Raw genomic sequence first — 18,870 nt, forward strand, 5'->3', positions numbered from 1 at the left:
ACACACTTAGCTGTGGATGTCAAATGCCAACCCAGCAATTTAGAATATGGTAAATATTCTTAATGTATACTCTAATTTTCTTTTTGGTGCTCACTGCATTTTAAGGGCGTTACGAACCAGATTAGTAGCTCAGCCTTACGTGCTAGTGCACGTAGCTTGGTACTTAGCTGTACCTCCCACAGTTCTTTCCTATTAACATTTTGGCTATGAAAAAAGCAAAAGACAGTACAGCTGTCTTTTATAAAAAGAAGGATCTTTTTATACCAGTGTTTGTCTGATTGCAAATGCAATCAGTCAAAAAAAAGCAGTCAAAAAAAGCAGTCAAGCGCCAAAAATTTTCTTAGTCAAATAGTGAGTGGATTACTTCTCAGTGAGCACAGCATGAAATACTACTTCCTACTTTCTGGGAGAAATTATTTTCCTTAATAGAAATGTATTTTTTCTTTTCCAGTTTTCAAATCAAAGCAACAAAAGCCACCTCTTTTCTCTAGGTCCTCCAAAATATTGTCGTAAAGCAGCAACACTTATCAGCAATGCTGAAGTACTTTCAGATGTTGAGATTCCTGCTAGGATCCAGGACTTCCAGGGAGAAAAAGAGAAGGAAAAGGACATGGGAAAATTCCTCATTGCTTGATGTGGTAGTGATTTGGATATCCTGCTTGGATTATTATACGATACAGAAACAGACTTAAGCATCTAAACCAAAAGTTAATCTGTAACTCAAAAGTCACCCTTAATAACTGCAGGATGTATCAGTGAACTGAGATAAAATGTCCCTGTTCAGCAGGTGGAAGAGGAGATCTCTCCAGTTCAAGCTTTCATCACGGGCCATAAAGGTAGCTGCAAAACAAGAGCACAAATAGGTAAGAACTTTATTTTTTAATATCATTTGTGTTACAGCAAAGCAAAACTGACAGACAGGGTCTAACTTTTTCCTCTAAGGGGTTGGCTTGAGCAAGGCCAGGGCTAGTCATTGCCATTCTCTGAAACGTCCTTAAGGCAGCTTATATTGCAACACTTTTTAAGAGCTGGTTGCTGGAAACAGCACTGGGCATTGCAGCATCACCTGCCAGCAAGTGCCAGATCTCACCCGTGCTTTCCACCAAAGGTTCTTGTTGCTGTCACACCATTCATTGCATTTGATGCCATTTCTTTAATCGTCTCCAAATGCACCCAGGCTCTGTGAGTGGGTGCTCACCCCCCGGCAGGTGTCTGGATCTCTGCAGCTCCTGGGCATTGCGACAGTGGCTGCGCATGGTCAGGGCTATGCTCAAGAACTGCCACGTGAAAAATCATTGTCCTCCTCCTCCAAGTGTCTCACCTAGTCAGCTGGAGAGGCCGCTTCCACCAAAGGTGGGCCACTTATCAATGGAGGTTGTTCAAGAGAGTTAAACCATCCCCCTGTTATCTGAGTCACCTTCTCTGTTGGCAATTGCTTAGCGGGAATGTTCCTTTCAATGGACCCACAGTAGTTTTGGTAAATTAGCTCCTACTGCCATATGCATCTTTATCTCCTCTCATGTCAAGTGTTCTTTGTTTATTTGAAAACCAGGCGACCTCTGACTGTGTTTTCCTCTGGGTTGGTTGCAAAACGTTCAATCTTCATTGGCATCACCCCCCACACCCCCTCCAATGCTGCATCTCAGTGAGAAAAACATGTGACGCATGCACCTCAGAAACAGTGAGGAGAGCAGAAAAACATTCAGGAGATGCTTCTGAAATGTTTGTAAGTTTAGTTGATATTTTATCAGGGAGTCATCCTAGTTAAAGAATCAGCTTGGACTGCTCATTAAATCACCACCTAGGAACACTACGTTTTCTTTTAACAGTACTTTACGGGATGGGAGGAAGTGAGACACAAAATGTTCTTACTACTAAGGAACTAAGGAAGAGAAACTGCATGACTGTCATGCATTATTTCTAAAAATAGTCATACTACAATTTGCTTTAAAGCAGCAACTTCTCTTTAAAATGAGATCAAATAAACTACACTTGAAATTGAACACTGAAGTCTTTGTTTGATATTCCCCCCTCCTCCCCGCCCCCTGGCTTTATCATCCTTTCAAATAATTTTTCACCTCCTCGTAACACCGAGCTATTTTAGCCTTGCCTGAAACCTTTCCACTGCTTTATTAAACTGACTCCCTTTTCTACACAAGCTTTCCCAGTCGTGATCCAAATGCTTCTGAGCAGCATTGTCTGTATATTAGTAGTGCAATAACATGAAGTTCTGTCTGCTACTCCTCCACCTCAAGTACCACACATCATAGCTGCTACCTAATTTCTTGTTTGAATTACTGGAAATTGGTGCAATCTACAGATCTGCAGGACTGTGTAAGTCTCTCCTTGTGTTCATTTTCCCAACTTTGCCACTGTTCATGCTTACTTTTGTTTGCAAATGCAACTATTTTTGCGATATTCTATAAACTTTTCCTGAAGTCTGTCTCTGTTTTGAAAACATCACACAATTATCTCAAGTATTTCTAGGATGTTTTGCTTGTTTGAATGCAGATTTTGCTTTTTTTCCTTCACAGCATTTTAGTTTCCTCGTTTCATTTTCTTGAACCATTAAAAGCTAATGAAACATGACTTGAAGATGTACGTCTCTTGTCTGCATCTTTCCAGGTCATTTGTGCGTAATGCAGATAAAAAGAGGAAGATACCATCACGGCAGCACACCTCCCCTGTATAGGCAGCCCTTTTGTGATTCTGACCTTCATGTAATACTAAAAGATATGTGTTCCTTCAAGTCACCATAAGGTGCTAGCTAAATATATACTCATTCTTTTTAGAGTGAAAATGCATAGAAATCAGTGACATTGAAAGTTCTGTTCAGAAAGAGGGAAAATCATATATGATGGAGGCACTGATAGTGACCCATTGCATGAGCGTGGTTACTCTAGCAGCCATGTTTGTGACTGTGTTACGACCCTCCTTGCTCAAGCGTGGCATAGCCCAAAGGTATTTTTTTTTAAGTACTGAACACAGAGAAGCCTGTCTGGTTTTCTATGGTAAGGTTAAATGAGGGCACATTCAGCAGCCTCTGTTGCAAGTATTTTCCAAATTAAGGTTTGGAAATGGTAAGGTAGAAAGAATGAGTGAAGCATGTGTGAAACTGAGGCACCTAGCAGGCTTCATGGTAAATGAACGTACAGTCCTAAAGTCTCTCTAAATGAACATCTGATTAAGATCCTCATATGCTGGGATTTCTCAACCTGTCTGTTGGCAATGCCCATGGCAAGACTAGAATTTATCCCACTTTTAAATGAATGACCATGCTGTACAATGCCTGCTCCTATCACTTTCTTCTGGAGGTGTAGTGCCTTGCGCTTTTTTGGAGCCCCTCACAAATGTACCCACTGGGCCTCCTGTCCTCTCCTCAGCCTGTGTGGGAACCAGCTCCCCTCTGTGATACCCAGCGTGGAGGGGGAAGACACTATGCCTGTAGGCCAGTGTGAAGGTAAACCTGGCTCTCCTGAGACCCACTGCTGGCTGAAGTGACACCGAGCAACATCATGCCAGCAGAGCCATTGCCTGGTCCCCCAAAAGCACACAGCCACAAAAAAAAAAAGAGAAGAAAACAACATAAATGGCCACCATGTTTGGCTTTTACCTAATACTGATCATCTCCTTGTACCTTGGGCCCCTTTCGGACATGACCTGCAGTGTCTCAGCACAGGTGCCCTCCTGTGTCTGCACAAGCACTGCCCCAGCAAGTGCAAGTGTCTCATCTGTGTCAGGAAACTCTGTTCACTGGGGACAGGTACCACCACTCCAGCCCAGGACTCCCAGTCTTGCCTGCCCAGTGCAGCCTGGGAGGCCCTCCTGACCATGTCTGTGGTTGCACTCCTACGTGCTATGTAAAATGGACTTTGGTTGCCAAATATTCACAGCCACTTGCAGAGTCCAAGGCTGGAAGGAATAGCCAGACTGGGGATTTTAAGTTTGGGGTGTGCATTGCAAAAGTCCTGTTCTGAAGCCTCACCTGCTGAAGCTCTGTCCAAAGACGACTATAACCCAAGCTACCAAACCCCGAACCCTCATACTCTACCACAGCTTTGTTGCTAAATCCCAGAAGCTGCTTTGTCTCTTCTGAAACCTCCTGAATTTTTTTCATGCTCTCTTCAAAAATTCCTATAATAATCCTTTTTGGTTTAGGCCAAATTGCTACTGCTGTGACTGGTGATGTGAATATTTGAAGGTGATGATTGATTAGATCCACCTCTTGGAGGCAGAGTTTACCTTTTCATGGAGAAAATAATGTGAGGAGAAAATGGTACTTTGATCATCACTTAAGGCTTTTTCCCAGCAAGTATTAGCATTTTAATAATATTCCTACATTTATATAATATGCTTATATTTAATCTCTCCATCCTCCAATTCTCACCCAAATTTGGATTTTCTTGTCTCAGTTAACAAGTCATCTCCATAGCAGTGCTCTGCAGCTTCACTGTCCTGCAAAATTGACATTTGGTCGCTTCCAGTGTCAACAGATGTCAGGAACTGGACACTGGGGATCACATGAGTGTCACAGGCTTTCTCAAAGCTTTACTTCAGAGAGTGACCTGTGTCACAGGCAATGTAGATGCGACCCTGTTTCTAAGGGAAGGTTGGAAAATGGGGCCCATTCTTCATACAGCCAGGATCTTCAGCTGAAATGAACAATGTTTCCCTCCTCTTATTCATCATGCTTGGGTTTTCAATCTTTCTCCTCTGTCAGAGAAACGTAATTGAAATTATTAATATTACCATAGCCTATCACCTTAGCTATGCATTAAAGTTAAGGAATTATGGATGGACCTGCAAATGCACATTTTGTTATCAGTATAAAATATTTTCAGAATTGAAGTGTTGGGGTTTGACCTTGGAGTCCACCCTGTCACACAGCCTGATACAGCAGGTATGCTGAATGTAGCCCAGCCAAGTATTTAGACATCCAAGTATTACTCTGCTAACACCAATTCAAAAGACTGCAGCAAGAACTTCAAGGAAACAGGAAGGGAAAACTGAAGGAAGGAAGATACACACTTTTAAAAATCTTATGGTTTTAAAATCTTCTCTTATCTTGTAAAAAAAAAGATGTCAGAGAGGTTTGCAGGTACTAAATGACTTCTGCATTTATGAGGTGTTTCAGTATTGACACTGTTCTTATTCAGCCACAAAAGCTACCTGTTGTCCAATACTCTCCGATGTCAGAATTGTTCTCCCTTGTTCACGTAAAATACGCAAAGTGTGTCAGTGAATCCATTTTTGTCCTTCCTTCTGGGAACGAAGAAAAAGAACAAGTCCCCTGGGCTGTTGGTGTGTGTTAGTGTTTGCAAGTCTTCCCCTGGGGTTCAGGAAAGAACAGGGAACCCCCCTAGTTCCCAGAACATACAATTTGAGGTTTGTACATTGCAAATTGATGCAATGAATGTTTCTTCAGAAAATGCTTCCCCAATTAAACGCTTGCTTACATATTTCTGCTTTATATGTAAATTAAACACTTCGATTTACATATAAAGCAGAAATTGTAAAGCTGCTCACTCTTTGGTCATTTTTCCCACTTTTTGTCTTTCAGAAGCTGGACTGTAATTGATTAAAGGTTTTATGTGATAAAATAATTCAGGTATACTTTCTCCTGGCTTGAAGAACTTAAATGAGACTTAAACCGGCTCAGCACTTTGCAATTGTCTGTGTTTTCTAGCACTGAGAAGTAAGTTCATGTTGCAGGATGTCTCTAACTTGTTGAATGTTATCCTTAACTTTCAGATAGATGCTATCTCAGCCCTGTGATACTCTTTCCTAAGCCAGTAATGTCCTCCTCAACCTCCTCAGCACTGGAGACTGAGATCTTCCAGTACATTGATGTACATCAAAGTGATTTCATCAAGGTAGGAACTGTACTGCAGTGAAATGACGAGTTCAGAACTGGTGCCCCGTAGGCCTGTGCTCTACGTGCCAGAGTGTTTGCCACTATGGTGACAAGCAGGGTTCCAGGCCTGGCATCAGATGTGCCACCTGCTTGACAAAGCAAGGCTGCAAGGGGACAGTCTGTACTCGGGACCTGTTAGGTAGAAGAGGGATTAGCATGGACTGTCACAAGCTAAGTGGCTGGAATCCTTTGTGTGCAGAGTGGTTCCACTGAGCCAAAACGTACCTGCATGGGAGAAGCAAGCCAGATAGGATGCTCTCTCACTTGCTTTACATCACAATGGATTTTTGCTGGTTTGCTCTTGATGAGGAGAGGAGTCTTGGTCCCATGCTGGTTTGTGCTTTTGTTTTTGTCAGTTCCATGTGAAAAGGCAGAAACATAATTAGTCCAGTCAGTATCAGTTATGCTTTAAATCTATGAGCACTTCTGAATCCTCCTGAGGATCACCAAGGTAATTCATACATAATGCAATTTCTGTAGTGCAGACTGGTCAGCATCTAGCCTACCTCCACTTCCATCAGATTTTAGATCCATGGGTGACAGCACGAATGCCTAAGTGTGGGCACCCTCCCTGTTCAGAAAATCAATACTCTCAACCCTGGGGACTCATCTAAGCAATTGCTCTCAATTCCAAAGCCTCCAAGTATCTGTGACATTGCTGTGGTGGGGTAGAAATGAAATCAGCTTCCATTGTGACACTTCTCCTGTTCAAGGGCCAAACACCACAGCAACCCGGGTGATTTAGTTGCGCTTCTTTCCTTCCTGCACAGGATCTTAAGGAATGGGTGGCTGTGAAAAGCGACTCTGTTCAACCAGTTCTGAGGAAAGAAGTAATACGAATGATGGCGTTGGCAGCAGACAGACTCGCTGCGCTGGGAGCCACTGTTAATTTAGTAAGCCTGGGATCACATCAGGTGCTTGTCTGATTCTTGCATGTAAAACATCATATTTGCATATGTGGTCTACCTATTACATTCAGTACTATGCATGTGCATATATTTTTGATAGCTAGATAACAATTTATCAGTAGTCCCATAGCTATGTGATACCTGCTGAAATCAGTCCTTCCTCAGACTGTCTGAGAACAGACTTTGGAGACCACACAGACAATCCAAATGCAAATAGACGTTCTCTGCATAGCAGGGACAGTTTGGTGCTTTTAACTGGAGGGAAGCAGTATGCAAAAGTGAAAGGCCTGAGTTTTTTACCAGGGCTTGTTTTTACATTCTTTTGAGTAATGAAGCATGATAGTTAATGCATCATTCATCACCAAAACCTCGATATGAGGGAGGTAGCTTTTACAATGTTGCCAGACAGAAAGGACTAGCTATCTTGAGCGTCCAATTTGGTTTTGGGACCTTCTGACAAAAAGTTCCAAGCCATTTTCTTAATGATAGTTGGAAAGCAACATGGAAGAGTTAATATCTGAGAAAATTTTGTTTCTAATTTACTTACCTTACTGTAGCCGGGGGCTCTTTCCTGCCCTGGGATGTTAGATTTCTATTCTAACAGGAATTCAAAGGTTCATTAATAATGATTCCCTTTTCCTTCTGAGGCTTCTGGGAAGGATTGTGAGAGCCTTAGCACAAGAACCCTGCAGCACAGCAACACTTTAGTATTTCAGGTTATGTCACTTAATAGTTGTAATGAATGCATTTAAAAATAAAGACACAGCATGCACTTGGCATGCAGTTATGATTGCCAAAATATATAGCAACAGTCTCTGTCGATGACAGTGGGGAATGGATTACCTGTGGTTGGAGCAGAGACCAGAGATACTTTGCTCTGCCTAGGGCTAAAGTATTGTTTCACAACATGGGTTTTCCTTTGATCACCTGGCAAGAAGCAGCTGCACTTTTGGGTTGCAACAGGGCAATGCAGACCGCTATTACTAGTGCATGCAATGGAGAATACACATTCCTTTACTACCAATTTTTCTTTCCCGTGAGACATCCAGCCTCTCTTAGCCACTGTTCTGCACAGTGGTACATTACAGGATTTGTTCAGAGCTTTAACCTGTTTTCAAAACAGTCCGAAATAGCTGCTGCTGCTTCTCCTGCCAGCTAAAATTATTTTATTTCTGTGTTTGAGGTTACGGACCTCCTGCCATCTGTCTGTGGAGAAATTAAACCCCAAATTAGTTTGTGTGGCTTTTGACTATTTCAGTGTCACAACATATGCTTTTATCACTACAGCATACAGTCAGCTTCATCCTTTCCAGTGCTGGGAAGAAAGAGTTTAGTAATGAGGGTGTTTATGACAGTAAAATGTTGGAAGAGCTCTGTAAAGTTCCCGAAGAACCTAAACAAGTGGGGAGAAAAATCTTAATTTCTCTGGGTATGTTAGAGCTGGATTCAAAGTCAGATTTTGCACCTGATCAAATCAGAGCCAGCTAAGTATGTAGAACTACTTTCAATACTGAGAATTCCCATGGTTTTTTTATAACATTTATAAGTTTTCAAAGGTTTGTTTTTATTTAGTTGCCTTTTTTTTTTTTACATTTGTCCACAGTTGCCTGATGGCCAGGACCTCCCACTGCCTCCTGTGATTCTTGGGGAACTGGGGAAGGATCCACAAAACCCCACTGTATGTTTCTATGGTCACACGGATGTGCAGCCTGCCAAAAAGGAAGATGGCTGGAAAACTGACCCTTACACATTGACTGAAATTGATGGTATGTACCTGGTCGTGAGTTCTGTACCATTATTTGAATAGATGACTGAGATTCTGAGTGGAAGCAGGCTCCCTGTATATACAACTAAATCATGAGGACTCCTCCCATGGAAATCTATGGCACAAATCCAGCACTTTGACAGTGCTGTGACTAGTGAGACCCATCAGTGATTGCCTAATATTCGGTGTGGAAGAGCCACGTGAAATTAATGCTGCTTTATTCAACAGATAATCCTTTCCTGCTTTAAAATTCTTCTTGGGTTGTTGCATGAACCATTATCCACCCTAGCACTTCCTGTTCTCGCTTTATGATCCTTTAGTACCTCCACTTACCTCCACCTGCCGTGCTGCAGCTAAGGAGCATTTTTGGTGGAAGAACTTGAGGCGGCTTCTTAATGTAACCATCCTTCCACTACAGCCAGCTGAGCATGAAAAGCTCCATTCACTGAAGGAACAAAAACGATGGGTGGAGGGTCAGCAGATGAGTAAGACCCCAAGAACCCAGAAATACTGATTCCTAGACCTGCGCTATAACCATTAAGTTGTCCTTTTCCATCGGCTGGGACTGGTTCCAAACACTCTTACTGGGGTAACTCTTCCACCTCCCATGGGGACTGCCACCAAAATTTAGCATTGTACATGAGAATGAAATCTGCCCCTGTATATAACTGTACAGTTGAACGCTTGGAAAAAAAAAAAAAAAGTTACGTACCTAGACTTGTAGCTTCATGCTTCTACTGTGGTATTTATCTGTGGGGTTTTTGCTGCTTGTTACCTGGGCTGGCTGATGTGTGCAGCAGCTGCATACTGTGCAAACTCTTCAGGCATCTCTGGTGTGAACAAACAGCTCATAAGAACAAAACTGAAGCTCAGAAATCAGCCTGTAGTAGATGTATGCTACAATATGATGCATATAAAAGGAAAGACAGAAAAAAAAGTGTACCAGTACATTGGGAAACACCCATCACCTTATTGAAAAAGAGGTCAATGAAATCCTGGCTCTTGACACTTTCGTTGACACACTACTACAGCTTCTGCGGCAAGTGATGACAGAAGTTTCAAAGATGACTTAAAAACTTTCCTCTTTTCTTTTTAAGGAAATCTCTATGGACGTGGAGCAACAGATAATAAAGGACCTGTCCTAGCCTGGATAAATGCAGTGGAAACGTTTAGAGCCTTGAAATTAGTATGTATCAATGAGGACTTTATTATTATTATTATTAGTAGTAGTAGTAGTAGTAGTAGGATTACCATTACTATTTTTACTATTCTTATTATTATTGTATTTCTGGAGGGATGCATTTACATTCCTGTGAGTTAAATGATCGTCTCAGTCCCAATAGACTACATACATTTTGAAATATTAGCTTATTTCTAATGCTTTATCCTGGGCACTGGTCCCACTCCAATAAGAATCTGTCCTTGAGCATTTCTATTTTGAACAGTCTGTATGCAGTATAAATATGGTATAGCAGCCATTGCCCTGCAGAGGAAGACACACTGGGGGAAGCATTCAATATATATTAGAAGTATATATAATTATATATATTAAACAGCTTTGAACCTCTATTCTCTTGAGAGTTTTTAAAATGATGAAGTAACATACATCACAGATTAGCCATGAAGACTCATCTCTGCTGTTACATTCTGCTGATCTTTGGTTTTGTATTCCTACAAGTTACCTTCAATTTATGTATGTTATGTATGAGAATAAGTATCTTAAAATGGTCATATGTAGTGGGCTGTCCCTTAAACAACATATTAGATGTATCAAACCAAATGCTTTGAATGGGTGCATTAACCAAGTACAAATATCCTCACTCAACATATCTCCGTGTCAAACCTTGCCTAAGTTACTGTAATGACCAACACAGTTATCTTCAAATCAGTCTGCATATTTGCTAGTTTTGGACTAGTTGTATAAGTGAACATATAGTCTAAGTTTATAACTTGGTTAGCAAGCAGCCTTTAAAGTGAATTTGCAAAACATTTTTGTTAGATTGATAAGAAACAGTTTTGTGCCTCTTTTATTACATTATGGCACAAACTGAGCATTAAATCTTGACTTCTAAAGTCCTTTTGCAGCCTTCAGGAAAACTGATGTTTTCCTTCAATCAATAGTACTAACTGACCTCAGTGTCTCTTAAGTGCTAGAAACACACACGTTATTTGCCAACAGATTAGCTGTTGTAACTGGATATGGTCATGCTGCTGTCTTTCTGCATCTTTCCAGTTTTTCAAATCACTAATAGCTATTTTGGCACTTTGACAAGCAAGCAAATAGAAATCTTTGTCATTTGAAGCCTTTCCCTAGAAAACAGCACATACCACCAAACAATATTCATGAGCAGTTTGTTTCTAAATTTTTTGCGGTCACCTGATGAACAACTGGTGAACTCATCCATAATGCAGGTTCACTTAATTCTACACATTTGTTCTTGCATTTAATCTGAGCATTGAATCAAAAGAGAAAACATCTTAAAAACCTGTAATGAGAAAATGAATTGGAATGGAAAACCAAGCTCAAAGTTATTTCTCCTATGGGATATGTCAGCATTTCTAACTTGCACTATTATTCCACAATAAAAGTTCTCTTAATTACCCTTGGAAATACATCCTTACGAACTAGCAGGCAAATGAATTCATGAGTGCTAAAAGGACAGTTACAGTAGAATCACCAGCAGCACTTTTACCACCATGTGAGTAACTCTGGTGATAGATAACACGTTGGGAAAAGCCACAGCAGTAGACCTCTGCTGGCAGCTCCCGCATGGGCACTAACAGTGGATATATGAGAGGCAGGAAATTTTCTGTGAAGATGCAACTGTTATTACACAGTTAGAATTTCTAAAGCAATTAGAATATTTAGTAGCACTGAGAGAAAGCCCATTCAATGAGACAGTCCAGCAAGTTTTCTGAAAACACAAAGACAGAAAAAAGATATCACTTATTCTCTTTCAAAAATTATAAGTAGATAAAAACATGAGGAAAACCAAGTTTTTCTTGGAAACTCTATGTGCCTGTTTATCATTTCCCTTTCTACTGAAGCAAGACATATATGCTACATCCTTCTTTTCTTAACATAATGTGTACTGCAAGCCAGCCTGCTTCTGATTTTAAAGATTCTGTTTTATTTTTGAAAATGCTTGTTCCTTACTCAGACTTCTCTAATGTTCATTTAGGCCATGCCAGTGAATTTCAAGTTTGTAATTGAAGGCATGGAAGAAGCAGGGTCCTTGGGGCTAGAAAAGTTACTTGAAGAAGAAAACCAGCGCTTTTTCTCTGATGTTGATTATATTGTGATTTCTGACAACCTCTGGCTCAGCAACAAGAAGCCTGCCCTTACGTATGGGAGTCGGGGAAATGCCTGCTTCTTTGTGGAGGTAAAAGACACAAGGTTCATTTGAACTGGGCCCCTGACCAGAGAGCAATGATGTACCTGTAACCAAATCTACATCTATATGCAGAGAAAGACTGAGAGCAAGCTCAATATTTACAAATACAGAGCCTTCTTCCTTATCCTTTTTGGCTTGTAGAGATTTTGTTCCTCATTTCAGTTCAATTAGCCTTATTTACCTTCATTAACTTCTCTTCAGTCATCTTTTCTCCACTTACCCCTCTCCTCTTGATTCCTTTCCTATCCCATTACTCTTCTGCCACTCTCCCAGTCTTTTCTTACTGCACCCTCCGCACATCAGCTCCGTTCCCTTGGAGCATCATCCCTGTACCCCGCAACTCGCTCACTCCAAACCCATTTCTTCTGCTGCTCTGCCATTTTGCAGCAGATACTGCTTTTAGTACAATGTATCTGCCTAAAGGGACAAAATTTAGTTGGATCCCTGGGTTTAAAAGCCACAGAAAGTATTTGTAACCATTGGCAGAAGCAAGTAACAGTGCACTGTAGTATATTTAGCAGGCAACATGAGCTACTGTGAAATGAAGAGCAGAAATTTCTCATCTGGAAACTTCCTGATGAAGCATAAAAGGAATTCAGAGAAGATTAAAGAACTCAAACTAAACAAAAAAAAAAATCTGCATTAACCTTTATGTCTGAAAAAGAATGAAGTTTGTTTTTAAACAAAAGAGCCTCGTCAGCCTTGATTCAATTCTTCTAAGTCTTGGTTAAGAAAAATGATGCTATTAAAACATCAAAAATTATCTCTGCCTGCTACCAGACAGTTGGCTGTAACGAGGTTTTGAGAAGAATAAACAAGTCTGTTGCAGGAAAATAGTTCATGATAAACCTGAGTATGAAAATGTGTCTGGAAAAAGAACCCATTTCATAAACCAAATGCCTCTATTCTAAAGCCATATGATTCAAGACACCTCTAAATTCTTATTTATTGCAACCTGGAATTAAGGTTGGACAAGTATTTCCTCAATGCAAATCAAGTAAGGTTCTTTCTTGGTTTTGTTATGAAGGTTTTGCATTAAATAAAAAAGATAGAGAACTTGAAGAATTTATTCTGCCTTGTTAGAAACAGTAATATGCAAGTGTTTCACTTACAATGTATTTAATCTTACTGAAGCAAAAGAGGGAACGGAGGTGGAGAGGGGCCCTTGCCCTGAAATGCCTCTAAGTGCTATAGACAGCTGAATTTCTCTCTAGTGGTTAACAACAGAGCCCTGTCTTCTTTTTACCAAAGCAGATTGTTCCTGACACAAAGTTTTCCATTTTGTGAGTAGAAACAAATAATAATTTTCTGTTCATTTGTGGCCTCATTTAAAAAACTGAAGCCACCAGTTGCTGTGGAAGAGAAATACTGGCAGAAGAATAAAGGGAGTGTTTATGTGTAACCAGTGGTTTTGGTACAGGTTGAATGTGGTGGGAAGGACCTTCACTCTGGAACTTTTGGAGGCATCATTCATGAGCCGCTGACGGACCTGATAGCTCTGCTGGGTAATAACACACATCATTGCTCAGGAGTAACTGGGGAGCAAGGGCTAGCAATCAGCCTAACAAAGATCAGTGCCATGTTTAATTGACCAGACTAAGGCAAGTCTAATTAAAGCAAGATTCCCATGTTTCCAAATCTCAGCACAGCTATGGTGGTAGCAGCTGAGGAGAGGGCATGTCCCCAGTAAGGTCAGGGCCTCAGACATGTGCCTGTTAAGCTGATGTCAGTGATGTGTCAATCAAGAACATGTGAGGATTGCTGGCAACTTGAATACATACACGCGTAGTGAAATCTGACTTTTTAACGCAGAGTTGTATCTCAGTAGGATGATGTTTTGATGTCAGTAGCTGGGCTGACACACCACACATTACACACAAACAGCAGCTCAATGGTTTTCTTAATAAATATGAAAATACATCAGGTTAGGTGCCACAACTTGATTGATGCAAACAGTCGTTAGTAGTTAGTTGTTAGGCTTACTTGTTCAGTAGAGTGAGGTAGAAGGGAAAAGGTGGTGTGATTGCCAGGTGAAAGAAATAGGTCCCACTTGTACTGATGCATCTGTCTTATTTTGTAGACAGCCTTGTGGATCCCACAGGTCATATTCAGATCCCTGGAATCTACGACAGTGTTGCTGCCCTGACAGAGGAGGAGAGGAAGTTATATGAATCGATTGCATTTGATCTAGAGGAACATAAAAATAATAGTGGTGTGAAAAAATTCCTCTATGGCACCAAGGTAACATAAAATGTGTATAAATGGTCAGCAGAAAGAATTTAAATCACCCATTTGCAGCATTTATGTATAAAGCCAAACTGAAAGATATTTTCAGTTAATGGCAAACTCAAAATAAAAAAAATGAGCACAGAGCATTAAAAGGTAAATAAAATTAATTTGCTGAAAATGTAAGCTACTTTATCTGGGGAAAGTAACCCACAATACGAATAATCAATGAAAAAAGAATAATGCAAAACTAACAGTATTGCTCCCCCGTCCTTGCACTACCCCTTCTCTCCCCCCATGCCTAACCAGCCAAATCAAATAAGCATTACAACCCCTGCATACAGGTTACATAGCAGGAAAGAAGTTGTATTCAGTGCTGGAAAATGGAAGGCAGCTTTAGGCAGATGTGTTTCAGGTGTTTTTTATTTCTTTCATTCAGGTTTTGATGTTTGTTGAGTATGCCAAAAAAAGCAGCCAAAACTATTAAGCCTCTCTTTGCCATCATTTAAAAAATATATCCTCAATAAAAAAAAGCAGGTAAGGGCTGGCTCCAAACGATCTCTCTGCACAAGAGTGGCAGCTGGGAGAAAGGAAAGGAGTAATTTCTTTTTTCTATCACTAACGTAATTATACTGGTATAGGCTCTAACATGGATGCTTTTATTTCCATGAAAAAGCTTCCAAATTAGCCTAAGCTTGACTGTAATAATCAGTAATAACAGAAGCATAATGTAACTACACTATATAAGTTTTGATGCTTTACCTTTATGAAGATGAAATTGTGCACATTTTATGTGTACATAAAGCTCTAGTCTCGTAAAACTGGAGTAGAAGGAGCAGCGTCCTGGGGTTCTGCATGAAGACCAGTTTATATTTTTCTCCTTTCTCCCTCAGAATAAACGTTTTATTTTTTTATTTCTTCTCTCTCTTTTTTTTTTTTGCCCTTCTTTTCCAGAAAAACAGATCAACTTGGTTACTGAATATAATCTTATCTATTCTATTATTTTATGCTCATTAGTATAATTTCTTCCCTTGTATCACCTGGGAGGGCTCTGGCTGAACTGGTCACAAGTTTCTCCTGTGAGAAGTTCCAACTGATGGTCAGATCAGAAATTGTTCTGATTTTACTTTGCAATAGAAAAATATACTTCCAAGGCACTTTTAAACAATGCTTCACTTTTCCTGTTGTGCGTGAAAAGCTGTTCTCATCCAAATGCTTCTAAAGGTAAACAAATGTTGACTGAAAGAAGTAGTACTTTTTAAAATGCAGAGATATACACATGAGTTTAATTTTCAAATCAAACATCTTAAAAATACAGAGGTCTCCAAATTCAAATTTTAGGATGGAAAAAGCTTGTTTCTTCACATCAATTTATGTCAATTGTGAATGGCTCCAGTGTCATCCCTTATATTTTCAGTGTTTGGGTGTTTGTTTTTTTAAGGAAGAAATACTTCTACACCTGTGGCGTTACCCTTCTCTCTCTATTCATGGGATTGAAGGAGCTTTTCATGAACCAGGAATTAAAACAGTCATTCCAGCAAAAGTCGTTGGCAAATTCTCAATCCGTCAGGTCCCTCACATGGACCTTTCGGTTGTGAAAAAACAGGTAAGAGGTAAACCTTTTCTTTGGCCTCTACTGTGTAAACTAAATCCCTCTTAGCACCTCACAAATTTACACCTGAAGTAGTAAACTGCATGTTTCTAGCATTTATTTGTTCCTGAGAGCAGAAGTGGGAATGTGGGTGTAAGCTTGAGCTGCAAGATGAATGCTTCTGACTGCAAAGTGCTTCCCCCACAGGTGGTGGAGCACTTGGAGAGTGTCTTTTCCAAAAGGAACAGTCCAAACAAACTGACAGTGTCCATGCCTTTGGGTGCAAAGCCCTGGTTCGCTGATGTTAATGATCCACTATATAAAGCAGCAACGAGGGCAATTAAAACAGGTAAGTTCGTTCTTTTTTTCAGTTCTCAATGTGTCTGCAAGTGTGCAGGGGAATTATGCTCATCCACAGAGCAAAACGGATTTCCTAGTTCAGCGCTACAGCCACTTACTACTGTGAATCTCATGGTTTTTGATAGAACAACTCAGCCACTTCTTCTTCCATACCTTGTTGAATTGGGGTGTACTTCATAAGAGGAGCCTGAAGACCTGATTTAGTTTCTTTGTGTACTGCTGTGAAGCCAGAGGTTTGTAGAGTGCAGCTGATTCATGAAATCAATTGGCTATGCATTCAAAACATTTTCTACTCAGAAGCTCTTAATATAGGCTACCTGCTCAAATACATGGTAGCAGAAGAATGCGTGTTTATTTCACATAATAATAAATTAATTCTTCCTATATATTTCAGTTTTTGGAGAAGATCCAGATTATATTCGGGATGGCTCAACAGTTCCCATTGCCAGAATGTTTCAGAGTATAACACAGAAAAGTGTGATAATGTTTCCGATTGGAGCAGCTGATGATGGGGAGCACTCTCAGAACGAGAAAATAAGCAGGTTTCTTTTATTTGTCCATTTGCTCTATAAAAGAAGCGGGGAGAAGTCCCTTGGTACCCACAAATAACTATGGCCAGATGGGAAGCTTTGCTCTGCACTGGACAGTCCTAAACAACTGTGTCCGGAAAACCTGGGGCCCAGCAGAGAGCAAAATTCCCAATCTACCACATACTGCTGTACACTTTTCATGGAGTGTCAATTCAGTCTTTAAATATGTCACACTGGTAATTTTCATTTTACTGCCAATGAAATTTGCCTCTGGTCTGAAAGACAAAGATGTAGATGGGCACCCTTCTGTCACAGCATCCGTTTTGAAGTATGCCAGTCAGGGGTATGCAGGCTAATGGTTAAGTAAAAATTTTGATGGTTTTCAGTATAAATGGATATAAAGGTACATTTATATTACCGGGACCAAAAGTAGTGCAATTATATCAAAATCAGCTTAAACTTGCCACTTGTGTTCATATTTTGAGGTGCCATGGCAAGACAGCGTTCAATGTGTTGCCCAAACATCTTGTGCAGGTTCTGAGCCAGCTCATGCTGAGCTCAAGGAACTGAAGAATCCTACAATAATTGTCAAGTTATTTTTGTTTCCCCTCAGCATAGCCTCAGACCTTATGGATACAGACAACAGGAACTGGGCGATGTAACACTGGGAAAAGTTTTCCCACTGAACCTTCAGAGGAATGCCAATTGAAAGATGTCCAGAATTTCTGTGCACTGGGTCCTTTTTTGGGGGTGACCAATCTTTCAAATTCCTCTGAAGAGTCTGAAAACTTTACTGGACCATGCTGCTAATTTGAAGAGCAGAACAGCCTGACAGGGTTTCTTTTCTTCTTCACAGACACAACTACATTGAAGGAACCAAAGTGTTTGCAGCCTTTTTCCTGGAGATATCAAAGCTACATCGGCACTTACATGAAACATCCAACGTGGAGACTAACAACTGGTAGACCATCACAAGAAAATCAACAAAGCACTTTTTTATTCTTGAGCCTTCTAACTTCCTGATCTGGAAAAACATATAAATAACATATCTAGTGGGTCTGAATTGGTGAGAAAAATAAATAACATGCTTTTACTTGGCATGCTACTAAATAGCATGCATTTGTGATACAGTTAATCAAGTGATCTTATTCCTAATGCTACAAAATAGGGTTTGGGGTAATTCATTCTTGCTGAGTGGAGTATGTTCCATTTTCCTTTTTAAAATTAAAGGCAAAGGGAATTTTTACATTTATTTTATTAAAATTACTTTACTTCTGTTTTGTAGTATCACCATGTCCATGCTGCCTAGCTCATATTCAGTTTCTGAATATGAGCAATACACAATACTGTCATTTCCTCCTAACAATATACAAAATCTCATTATGTAACTGTTTGAAGAAAGATCCACTACCAAGTTAATCTCTTTCCACTCCTTTACAGAAGCTGTAAATAGGAAATGCGATACAATTAGCTTGGTGAATTTGATGGGAAGACTTGCCTATGAGCATCTATTTATGGGAATAATCACTGAGATAATAGAACTGCAACAGTAAATAAACATTTCCAGGTCTGGATTCTGCCTTTCCCCCTCATTTAATCCAATTTTCCTCTTATTGCACTGTGAGTGCACTTTCAAAAATCACTATATAAAGTTTTTTTCATGTACCTTTCTTTTTGTACAATAGAAAAAGGCCTTTGTAAACATCTGTTCTGGCCAAAATTTGTCATCAGAAGGGTGTTTTACCACCCAATTATCATCTGGTTGTTTTTAATTCCTTTTAAAGCATCAGTTTACATTGATAATTAAGTCAAAGGCAAATGATAATTTTGAAATGAAAACAATAGTTGAGACCTCTGTTTGCTGTTTAGGCAAGACACCCAGCACAAATCACACAATATATATACCTTATTTAATTTCATTTTTTTTTACTATAACATGTAGATAATTCCCACACAACCAAAAGAACTGAACCAGATTTAAATAAAAACTTAGTAGTGTATCCTAAACCAAATGACATTAAATTACAAAAAGTAATTGTTATCTTTCCTTTCTCTACTGCTACCTGCCTGCATAAACCTGGAAGAATAAAGATGATTAAGGAGTCTATAGGCAGGAATATTGTATCACAGATAGCTTGTATGAACAGCTGATGTGGAAAGCTGTCAGGATAAAAGCCTTAG

General features: G+C 39.9%; 1 protein-coding gene across 1 annotated transcript; it reads left to right on the top strand.

Annotated features, from left to right (window-relative positions):
• Positions 1–584: 584 nt before the first annotated feature.
• On the top strand, positions 585–18,046 carry CNDP1 (carnosine dipeptidase 1). Its single transcript, XM_037380676.1, has 12 exons — positions 585–863; positions 5,752–5,873; positions 6,685–6,828; positions 8,426–8,588; positions 9,685–9,773; positions 11,770–11,970; positions 13,403–13,487; positions 14,063–14,223; positions 15,650–15,814; positions 16,007–16,148; positions 16,554–16,701; positions 17,546–18,046. Exons 2-12 carry the CDS (start codon positions 5,796–5,798, stop codon positions 17,652–17,654), a joined length of 1,485 nt encoding a protein of 494 aa, XP_037236573.1. The 5' UTR covers positions 585–863; positions 5,752–5,795; the 3' UTR covers positions 17,655–18,046.
• The last annotated feature ends 824 nt before the right edge of the window (positions 18,047–18,870 follow it).

Source organism: Falco rusticolus, chromosome 3 (genome assembly GCF_015220075.1).
Source record: "Falco rusticolus isolate bFalRus1 chromosome 3, bFalRus1.pri, whole genome shotgun sequence".
In the NCBI taxonomy this organism is placed as follows: domain Eukaryota; kingdom Metazoa; phylum Chordata; class Aves; order Falconiformes; family Falconidae; genus Falco; species Falco rusticolus.

What these genes read in the sequence shown, in the direction of transcription:
- CNDP1 (XM_037380676.1), top strand. Translation starts at nt 5,796, where the DNA reads ATGTCCTCCTCAACCTCCTCAGCACTGGAGACTGAGATCTTCCAGTAC. An exon ending in CGTTTAGAGCCTTGAAATTA is followed by an intron (nt 9,774 to 11,769) that starts GTATGTATCAAT and finishes ATGTTCATTTAG; the next exon opens with GCCATGCCAGTGAATTTCAA. An exon ending in TTTCGGTTGTGAAAAAACAG is followed by an intron (nt 15,815 to 16,006) that starts GTAAGAGGTAAA and finishes CTTCCCCCACAG; the next exon opens with GTGGTGGAGCACTTGGAGAG.